This window comes from Lotus japonicus, chromosome 1 (assembly GCF_012489685.1).
Source record: "Lotus japonicus ecotype B-129 chromosome 1, LjGifu_v1.2".
NCBI classification, from domain to species: Eukaryota; Viridiplantae; Streptophyta; class Magnoliopsida; order Fabales; family Fabaceae; genus Lotus; species Lotus japonicus.
In genome coordinates this window covers 57,135,264-57,146,830 of record NC_080041.1, presented here as the reverse complement: position 1 = coordinate 57,146,830, position 11,567 = coordinate 57,135,264, and the positions used below count along the sequence as shown (strand labels likewise).

At 39.3% G+C, this 11,567-nt stretch overlaps 1 protein-coding gene across 1 annotated transcript; it reads right to left on the bottom strand.

The window, feature by feature from the left end:
• Window positions 1–8,835: 8,835 nt before the first annotated feature.
• On the bottom strand, window positions 8,836–10,255 carry LOC130739665 (uncharacterized; the record flags this gene model as incomplete). The annotated part of the gene is made up of 1 exon (XM_057592034.1): window positions 8,836–10,255. A coding segment is annotated over one exon (1,308 nt), but the record flags the coding sequence as incomplete, so codon positions are not given.
• Between the last annotated feature and the right edge of the window lie 1,312 nt (window positions 10,256–11,567).

Genomic DNA, 11,567 nt, shown 5'->3' with positions numbered 1-11,567 from the left:
GGGTTTTTCTAAATTTCACCTTCGATGTATTAGGCTTGATCAACTTAATATTGAGGGGGTGATATTCGGAATCAGAGCTGGCTATGGACTTTGATAGAAGGATTGGTAAGATTAACTTGATTGGATCGAGGATTAGTCGAGCTGGGAGGAAAAAGTTCGCATTAAGTATAAGTTCTCTTGCGAAGGAGATATAGTTTGAAGAAATGGATATTCATTTAGGAAGCATTGAAGAATTAACGGACATTAGAGGTCCAAACTTGGTGAAGGTTCAGGTTTTAAGTCTATGAATTGTTGTCTTAAGTTTCTAGGACTCGAAGTTGGTTAGAATTTGATAGAGAGATTAAGAAGTTGATTGACGAGATGGTGATCAAGTTACAAAAAAGGGAAGTGTTAGTATTAAGATGAACACTTGAGGTTGTCATATTTGGACAAGTTGCTTAAAGTCTAAGAGTGAATGAAACTTGTTATGGATTTCGGTGATACAAGCTAGAGATTAGCGAGTGAATTTTTCTAAGTGGAATGAGAATCTTAGGGTAAAGATTGACTTCAGAAGCTGGAGATCATATTCGAGTAAGAGTTTTAGTGGTGTTATCATTGATGATTGTAGTTAAACCTCGGCAAGTTGAAAGATGATATGTCTGTTGAGACGCCGTTGGTCAACATTGGGACTAGAAGAGTGAAACAATCGAAGGGAAAGCAGAGTGCTTTAGTAAGAGTTATTTGGAACAAAGACACCGACGATGCCATATGGGAGTTAGAGGAAAAGATCAAGAACAATAGTCAGAACTTTTGCTGAACCCTAAGTTTCGAGGACGAAACTTTCTTTTTGGAGGGTAGTAATGTAAGACCCAAGTTTTAAGCTTATGCTAAGTGAATAAACTTCCTATTCACGATTAGGGTTGATGTATCGTGAAAGGAAAACCTGAACAAGAGTTTACTAAATGGAATAAATTATGAAGGAGGGAGTTCAGGAAAAGTCAAAGGATTGTATCGAAGTCGATTTAAGTTATAGCACGAATAATATTCGCTTTAAAACCTAGGACAAGAACCTTAGAAAATCAAACTATGTTCCACCCTTGGAACACTGTAGGAATTTAGTCCAAAAATCTTCAGAGAAATGTTAGAACTTCTCTTTTTCCATATATAACAATCGTTTCGAGGCGAAACTCTAGGATCTACGAACGTCCGATTCCAATCATCGGAAGTTTGCCGAAACCGAATCACTGATAGTTCAGAAACCCTAAAATCAACGGACGATGAAGACTTTTTCTATTCGGAGCATCAAATAAAGATTTCATCCGCGTGTGCCCACTCTAATCGACGTTCCAGATCTTTCTTCAGAAGGAAGTTTCTGCATCCGAGGTCAAAATCATAAAGTGCATAAAGTGCATTTTAAGCCGGTACACATTAAAAACAAGCCTCGAAAACCAAAAATCATACTGATATTTCTTTGGAGAATTAGAAGATTCAACGGGATGAATATCGTGTCTAATATACGTTTGAATCAGTAGGAAAAATCGGAATCGCGAAATTCTCATTTTTCCGCATTTTCCATTTCCTATATATAGTATATGAAAGAAAAAAGAAAAAAAACAACAAAAAAATCACAACACACACACACACGGCCGTAGCTTCAAGAGGAGGAAAAGGAAGAAAAGTGATTTTTCCAATTCTTGACCGATCGTCGTTCCGTTCGTTGCTACGCGTAGGCCTCGAGGTACTGATGCTTTTCCTTACCTCTGATGGCTTTTTCCATAGCTTTTCTGTAGAGTTTTCTGAGCGGATAGTTTATGGGTTTTTGCAAAACTATCCTGAATCTTTCATTTCTGATTCTAAACCTCTTCTATATGTGCCCAAGATCACTTCTGCCGGATTAGATTTTCCGTTATGTCGCCGGAATTCCGCCGGAATCAATTTTAGCCTTAAATACCCATTTTTGGAGTTTTTGAGGTAAAGCTTCAACCTTTAGGCTAAAAACTATCGCCTTAGCTTAGTGTTAGTAGGATTAGTTGTCATAAACGTCGTTGGTGACGTCCCTGCAAAATTTTATTTTTGGGATTTCAGTTTTGAAAATCCTAAGTTAAAAATCATGACCAAAATACCCCTACGACAGTTTTTGATCCGATAATTTTTCCGAGTTCAGAATACCCTTAGTTACGGCTTATGAAAGCATAGGAACCAAGTTTGATCGAAGAAAAATCGAGCCCCACAATTGTGAAAAGTGGCCGAGCCCTATAGAGGAGGAGGGGGAAAATTCCTTTTCCGAAAACTTGTCCTTTCGCGCTAGATTATCGTACCTTAGAGTATAGATTACTTCGAGTAACCTTAGTAAGTATCGATAACTTAGTTTTCGATAGATTCTGATAGTATTTCTGTGGTTTTGCTCTAAAGGTGATTTTGAGGAATTCCCATAGGAGCAAGCCTTTGATTGTGAACAAGTGTTAGGAGATCGTCCTGGAGAATCTACAGGTGAGGGCTTCTCATTGAATCTCTAGTTAATGCTTAGGGTCGATGTTTCGACATTGTTTACTGTTTATGCACTGGAATTGTTTGTGATTGGAAAATGTTTTCTGAGGCTTCGGCTGACAATGTAGATGATGCATCTACTGTATGTTTCTGATGAGTGAATGACATGCTAAGTGCTAATTGGGTAATTTAGGATGTGTGGTGCATGCCTTATATGCTAGGTGCTATGTGGTTATTGCTTAAGATATTGACATATGACATGTTGATTGATTATGATGAGTTAATTCTGCTTTTGCACTATAATCTGAGTTTCTGAACGGTGAGAAAAGCGGGCAGGTCATGCCGATTTTATTTTGAGAGTTTTGAGAAAGCTTGAAAGGACGAATGAGATTCGGGCCTTGTTGTGGTGTTGTATGGATCGAGACATTCTCTGGAGTCATTTGGGGATTAGGAGATCCCGAGAACTTATAGGATTCGCGATAAGACTAAAAGGATAATTATTTTGTAAAGAAAACTCATAAGACATTAAACAACCTCTAAATCTTTAAGTAATGGTAATAATCTCGGAAGGAAGCTTTGGATGCAAATCATAGTTTTGGAAAACGAGAAGTGTCGTCGGATCCCAGCATTTAGAAAGTTGAGGGGCTTCGAGTATGTAGTTGTTGTTGTGCTGTTGGAGCAGCTATTGTGGTTGAGCTGTTGGAGCAGCTATGTTGTTGGGCGTATCTTCGACTTTGCGGCGCGAATCCGTATGTCCAAACCCGACGGGTTGGGCCGATTCGGCAATAATTGTTGACACGCGCGAATCCGTATATTCAATCCGATGGATTGGATCGATTCGGCGGTAGTCACTCAGGCACGCGTGAGTCCGTATGTTCAATCAGAGGGATTGGATCGATTCAGCGATTGCCATTTTACCTCGCGTGAATCCGTATGTTCAATCCGAGGGATTGGATCGATTCAGCGACAACTTTTCGACACGCGCGAATCCGTATATTCAATCCGATGGATTGGATCGATTCGGCGGTAGTCACTCAGGTACGCGTGAGTCCGTATGTTCAATCAGAGGGATTGGATCGATTCAGCGATTGCCATTTTAACTCGCGTGAATCCGTATGTTCAATCCGAGGGATTGGATCGATTCAGCGATAACCTTTCGACTCGCGCGGATCCGTATGTTCAATCCGATGGATTGGATCGATTCGGCGATAGTCATTGGACACGCGCAATGTCCGTATGTTCGACTCTTTTGAGTGAACCGACTTGGCGTTGTCATTTGTTGCGTGTGCGAGTCCGTATGTTCAACCCAAGGGGTTGGATCGACTCGACATGCCTAATTGTGGGAGTTGCGTGTGCGAGTCCGTATGTTCAACCCAAGGGGTTGGATCGACTTGACATGCCTAATTGTTGGGCTATCCTGGGGATAAGTCCGGGAAACCGGTAGTTTCCGAGTATGTGATACTCTTTGCTTGTTGAGCAGTTGTGACCATCGGATTGAGATGAGTCGGATGATCCGGAGATCATCATGAGTTACTATGTTGATGTGAAGAAGTGTCTTTTGTCGCAGAATCGACTTTACCTTAGGGTAAGCTTTTAGAGACTTTAATTTACCTAGAACACGTGGCGACGTGTCGAGTGAGAGTCGGAGACGTTGTTTGACTAATCATCCCGCATTCATGCATACTGATTTAGTTGTCGAGTGTGATTGTTATTTGTTAATCCTATTTGGAACATGTTAATTGTTATTATTGCCGTTAAGTTCATTATGGAATATGCAACCCTAGGATGTTATCCCTAGCTATAAGCCTAAGTGGCTATTCTCTTATCTATATCTATTGGTGCTATTATTTATGTAATTCTTTGGAGTTGACCCTCGCGTCTTCTGTGTGTGCTTTGGCGGACAAACGCCCTTTGTCAGATGTCTTTGGCGGACTGGTTCACGACGGTTCACCCTTCGGGGGAAACTAGAGTTGGGATGCTGGGACAGGAGCGCATCGCGATAGCGAGCGGAGGACGGATGGTGTACATAGACTAGGTCGTTCTGGATTTCGAATTCGGACGACGATCATGCTAGCATGTAGGTTTTAGTGCTGGTGTGAGCTCCTCGAGATGGGATTAGTGTAGGAGTAGAGTCTTAGCTCTGAACATCATTTGTTTTCTTTGGGGACAGGGTAGTTTCCCACCTATAGCTTTTTGTGTGGTTCCTTTACGGGAATCACAGAGAGTTGGTTGGACTTAAGAGGTCTTGTTTTAGGCCATCTGGGCTGACTTATTCTTATTTTGAGGGACAGTGTTGCAGACACCTAACCTTTCTTTTGGATTATACCTTTTGCCTACGGGCGTTCTTTTCTACTACTTTCCGTCACTGGAGGTTACTCGTGACGAGGTTGGGTACTTACAGCGGGGGGTTGTAAATATATATTGGATAATAGTTTTATTGCTTTTCGCATTTGGGTTTTATTTAATTCAGTCTTGTCTTAGTTATTATCAAAAAAAAAAATATTTACGTTTTTCCGCATTAAGTTTACTTTTGGTTACTAAAGTGACGCCACCGAAATCGGGGTGTTACACTATACAGAAGCACAAGGCGAGGCTAGTAGCGAAGGGATACTCACAACAACCTGGCATCGACTACAATGAGACATTTGCACCAGTGGCTCGTCTTGATACGATAAGAGCTCTAATAGCTCTTGCGGCACAAAAAGGTTGGAGCATCCATCAACTAGATGTCAAATCAGCCTTCCTCAACGGTGTACTCGAAGAAGAGATCTATGTGGAGCAACCACAAGGGTTCGTGTCTGAAGGCAATGAAAGCAAAGTGCTAAGACTAAGAAAAGCTCTCTATGGCTTGAAGCAAGCTCCTCGAGCATGGTATAGTCGGATTGATCAATACTTCATCGATCGAGGTTTCAGGAGGAGCAAGAGTGAGCCTACACTATACATCAAGACTCAAGGTCAGCATACTCTCTTACTCTCCCTGTATGTAGATGATCTTATCTACACAGGAAACAACACGAAGATGATGATGGAGTTCAAAGAAGACATGATGAAGACCTTCGAGATGACCGACCTTGGCTTGATGAGTTACTTCCTCGGTATAGAGGTAAGTCAAAGAAATGATGGAATATTTATCTCACAAAAGAAATATACAGAAGGCTTACTCAAGAAGTTCAAGATGTACGGCTGCAAGCCTGTTAGTACTCCACTCGTGAAAAATGAGAAACTACAGAAGGATGATGGAGCACTAGAAGCTGATGCATCGCGCTACAGGAGTCTAATTGGAAGTCTTCTATATTTGACTGCTACACGACCAGACATTATGTATGCTACAAGTCTACTATCAAGATTCATGCAGAGCCCAAGTCAGATACACTTTGGAGCAGGCAAAAGAATCCTAAGATACCTGCAAGAAACAAAAGAGTTTGGCATATGTTACAAAACCACAACCAACTCAAGGTTGCTTGGCTACACCGACAGTGATTGGGCAGGTTCGGTAGATGACATGAAAAGCACTTCCGGCTATGCTTTCTCACTTGGATCGGGAATATTTTCTTGGGCATCTAAGAAGCAAGCTACAGTAGCACAATCAACAGCTGAAGCAGAGTACGTGGCAGCTGCTGAAGCAACAAGTCAAGCTATATGGCTTCGAAGAATACTTGAAGATATGGGAGAAAGTCAAAATGGTCCTACTACAATCTACTGTGACAACAAATCAGCTATTGCTATGGCGAAGAATCCGGTGCATCACAGCAGAACAAAGCACATAGCAATCAAATACCACTTCATCAGAGAAGCTGAGACCACAAAAGAGATTCAACTCAAGTACTGTAGGACTGAAGATCAAATTGCAGATATATTTACCAAGGCATTACCGAGACCAAGATTTGAAGAGCTACGAGCTATGCTTGGAGTTGGAGAAATTTGCATCAAGGAGGAGTGTTGAAGTTGCTACAAATTTCTAGAATTCTCTATGCAATGTATACAAGAAAACTCTAGAGCATTGTAATATTATCCTTCATGAGCAATCTAGAATGAACTAAAGTAATTAATTATTATTCACCGCCATTGTAAGGACGGTGACATACGCCTATAAATAGGCATGTAGTATGTCAATTGAGAATTAAGCGAGAAAGCTTCAAGATCATTAAGTGCTTACTCTGTTTTTCCCTTTCACTTCCAAGCTACACGGCTCCTTCCTATTTCAACTTTTGCTCTAATATAACAACCTTTTTCCAAAACCATCCTATTAACTATATTCAAGTACTAATACTATGTAAACACAAAGACGAACAAGGGAAACTTTCAGGTTTTACTTCAGAATCTGAGGAAGAGGCAGGAGTTGAAACGGCGGAGTCAGAATCATGTGTAGCACATTCGGAACTAGAGGATGGTGAGGCTGTGGCGGACCGGAAGCATCTTCCGATGCTTTGCCTGCTGTTCCTTGCAGAGATGTCAGCTTACCCAAAGGGTTTGGGTCTCGTGGAATGTTCGTGGAATGGGGCACAGGGGCAGTCTGTAAAGAGGTGTGTTGTCAAACAAGCTCTCAACAAAATCAAAGCTGAAATCACCATGCTGCAGGAGACTAAAATCAACAAAAACAATAGCTTGAGGTCTTCTCATCATGTGGAGGAGGAAGTTACTCACTATCTTACGGGTATGTCATAATGCAAGATTCATCATTCTGTTTGTAAAATTCCAGAACAGTGCTGAGGTGTGTCTGATTGCAAACGTATCTGGCCATAATGAGGATGGTCAGAGAGGGGAATTCTTTTCTAGTCTGGGTTTACAATTGGACCAACATGAAGGAGCTACCATATATAGTATGAGGAGATTTCAATGCAATACTCATTGATGGGGAAACAAGAGGAGCTGGGAATACAAATGCGGGGGACCTATTTTTCAAACACTTTGTAATCAGATTCCTCACTTGCAGTAGGTTGGGTCTCCTCTCAGCAAAATAGACCCTGGAAATTACATCAGGAACTAGTGCAGATTGATTTGCTAATGGAAGAGGTGGAGTGTAGGGGATTAATCATGTCTATCGCGAAGCTAATAGTATTGCTGATCATTTTGCGAAGTCAGGTTGCAGTAGAACTACTGCCATTTGGGCCTATTTTCGCTAATTGTTTTGATGAGTGAATCCTTGTTACCCTGCTGTCGAAAGCTTTGAATTCCTTAGTTGCAATTGGCATCGTTTAAGCTTTGGTTTGGCTGCGTTTGTTCTCTGAACTGGTCCCATTATCAGTGGAAGGGTGGGCTGTGTTCGTGGGTCCGGCTCTTTGCGAGCCTTGGCAGCATTGAGGCTTCGTTTTTGGTCTGATTATGCAGCTCTTTTCTTGCTCTGTGTAGCCGTGGAAGTGGCTTTGTTGCTGCATTTGGCTCACTTTTGCTGCTAGTTGCTTTTTCCTTTTTATTGCTTGTAGCTTTTTGTTTTTACTGTTATGACTCTGGCATTGTCTTTCTTTTATGTTTCTTCTCTGCTATGCTGTTATGACTCTCTTGTTTTTAAGTTTACTTGGGAGAGCTATTGTTCCCAAGCCTCTTTTATTATATCTCATGTGATTCTCTTTTCTAAAAAAAAATGTAATCTTTTTTTTTTTTTGAAGATTAACATAAAACTTCCATAAAAAATAGAGCAACTAGTATTACATTTCAACCAGATTAAAAGCCTTAGTCATTGAACTCAAGATTGACTTAAACGAAAATTACATACAAATTAAGTAGCATCTCCTTGATCGATTTTCCAGAATCTAAAGGTTGCAAATGCTTTCTCTTCTACCAAACAAACCCAAATTATTTCTCTATCCCAGTTTACTTCTGCTTTAAGAAACACTAGGAAGATGCTCCATTTTCTTCACTTGCTAACATTGTTGGACTTTGATTTGACCAATGTTGTGAAATTCGAGATTTTACGTGGAATTGGAAAGGGGGTGTAAGATCGTAAATCATAGAATCGTAAATCGGATCGTAAGATTTTACCATAGACAAAAAATACACTTAAACACATATATATATATATATCCATACAAAATAGCATAGGTAGAGAAAATATCATGTAAATCCTATCATTAAACTAAAGTCGAAATAAAAATTCATAAAATTAACACCCAAATAAGCCATGAACATGAAAGTAAAACACAAAAGAAGAAAAGTAAACAATAAATGTCCTGTAACAGTGACCAAATCTTCACTAACAGCGGGAAAAACTTCCAGCACCTATCAGAAGCTCCGACCACATCTCACGGGAAAGAAATTACTTAACATTACACAACTGATTCAGCTCGGAACAAGGGTGCAGAAGTATAAAATCGTGGAATCTTACAACCTGAATCTAAGATTTTACCAGATCCCACCAGAAAAAGATTTTGCAACAAATTTATCTCGGAACAGGGGTGCAAACAATGGGTGTGACACACCAGTTGATACACATGAGGTAGTGTGTGACTATGAGGTCCAGTCTCTAGGAAATGCAAATCCAAACTCATAGCTTCAGGTTGAGATCAATGCCACCCCTTCCTGCTTCACGTCCTCCGTGATTTGGGCCATGAGTTGTCTCTGTCGCATCCTCGGGGCCCTTCACTTGTAAGAAGTCATAGAAAGGTTTATGGTCTGGTTCTGGGTGTTGGTATGAGTCCTCCATCATTTTATCTTCAGTAACTTGGCAAGGGAGCACATTCCCTTTGGAAAGAACACCTTGAAACAAATGCATAGGAGGTGGAGTAACTTCAGGAGCAGAAAATGGTGGGAAGTTTGCATGACCAGGCCTCACAATATCAGAATTGAACCTTCTATTGCTGAGCTCCAAAGTGCTTCCCCATTTCTTATCACTGTAGCCCTCGGCGGAATTGAAACCACCTGCACCATGACTGCCATTTGTAGATGATTGGTGTGGTTTATTAGAGTGTGAGAAGCTTGGAGGAACTTGAAAGGTAGATTGCGAAATCAGAGAGTTATCCAAGGGTGAAGAGTGAGACGACCTCTTCAAGCCAGCCATCATATGTTCCTCTTGTGCCCTAGATGATTTGTAATATGAACTTTGGTTTGAAGGGGGCTCTAGATGATTGTTCAGTCCAATTGGCAGTGATCCCGAAGAAGACCGAGCACCATTCCGTAGAAGTTGATTCATCGCGGGAGGTGGATAGTGATTGTTTCTCTTCGCAGAGTATGGCCAAACAGGATTTGGTTCATTCCTTGATGGGGAATTGCCAGAATCTGATTGGCTTCCATCCAATCCTTCATTAAGATTGGGCATGGGTTTGCATGAACTCAGATTCCTGGGAAACAGTTCCTGCTCTGAAGAAACCAAGCCAGATCCACCAACATTTCTTCCTGATGATCCACCATTACCATAGATAGATGTCATGGTTGGTGGTGTAATTTTGCCTAAACGATCAAATCTTGGCACATGTGGTGGCAAATTTCTAGATGCAGGGCCAGGGGAAGTTGGTGGTGGTGGCAGTGAATGAGATTTCAAAGATGGTGAAGAGAAATGAGTTGTTGAATGGTGTGGAATGAAACAGGATGATTGAAACCCTTCACCCTTTCCATTTGGCTTGTCTTTGATGCTGTTTATGGTGGTGACTTCTTCCTCTCTCAAGATCTTCTCAAGTTCAGCCACTCCAGGCCCTCTTTTAGGGACTCTTGGCCTTTTTTGCGGTGGCTGCTGCTTTTTCAAGCTAGAACTCCACATGGTAACACCACCACTATTTCCTACACAACCACAACCACAGGCACTGCTGCTGCCAGTATTGCTGCACATATTGGTTAAAATGTGGGTGGTGTCGGTGATGTGATGTTATGTGATCATCCAAATCCAATCTAGGTATTTAAATAATACAATTGAGAGAATATATGATTCATTTGAATTTCGAAGGATCACAAAATATAATCTAAATGTAGTAACAAAAAATATTCATTCAAAAGCAGATACCGTTAGATATGGAAAGAAAATCTCAAGATTGGTGCAATAAAGAAGAGTCGGAAAATCTTAAATCTTAAGTAGTTGCGGGATTTTCTCAGACCCTGGAATGTTCCAGAAAAAACAAATCACAGAAAGAGTTTTTCAAAGGCAGGAAATCCAAGCATTCATCAGAATCTTTCTTGTCTTCTCGCTTTTCTCGCCCATGTTTTTGGAAAATGAATCTCTTCCCCTTTTCACCAGGATTGCAAGGTTGTACAATAGCAAGCAAATGCAGAAATGCTACTACACGTTCAAAACGCTAAGCTTATCATCCCTATACAATCATTACAAAGAAAACATATGCACAATCTAACACTGACTATGACTATGACTATATTCTTAAACTTGGAATTCTAATTGAAAATATTGCAAAAATGATGAAAAATAAGAAAATAATATTTTATTTTTACATTTAACAATATTACTAAAATAGAGATTTTCAAATAATATTTTAATAGGTTTTCTTTAACACAGAAATTCGAAAAATCCATATTGTAATACATATATTGTTTTTTTTAGAATATAAAAATAAAATAATTTCTTTTTGAAAATTTTGATCAATGAAGAGTGAAGACTCATAATTTTAGGATGCTAAATAATTGCAAAATTTTAAAGTAAAAACCAAAATCATTAAAAAATGCGAGATAAAATTCTGATTGCATACTCATAATTAAATTTTGATTGCTAAATAAATGCAAAATTAAAACGTTGAACAATTCCTTAAATAAATTTCAAATTATTAAAAAATATTCTAGACCCTTTTCATTTACATATTACCATAATTAATATTTCCTCTTGTATACCATAATTTATGTTTTAAAATTCCTATAATCAAATTCAATTTTAAATTTAAATCCTTTATGTAACTAAAAAGAACTTAAATCCTTTCAGATTTTTAAAAATTGAACAATACAAGTAAGTAAAATTGACGTCAATTTTAATTATGTGTCGACGCCCCAAGTTTATTTTATATTCTTAAACTTGGAATTCTAATTGAAAATATTGCAAAAATAATGAAAAACTAGAAAATAATATTTTATTTTTATATTTAACAATATTACTAAAATAGAGATTTTAAAATAATATTTTAATAGGTTTTCTTTAACACAGAAATTCGAAAAATCCATATTGTAATTCAGAT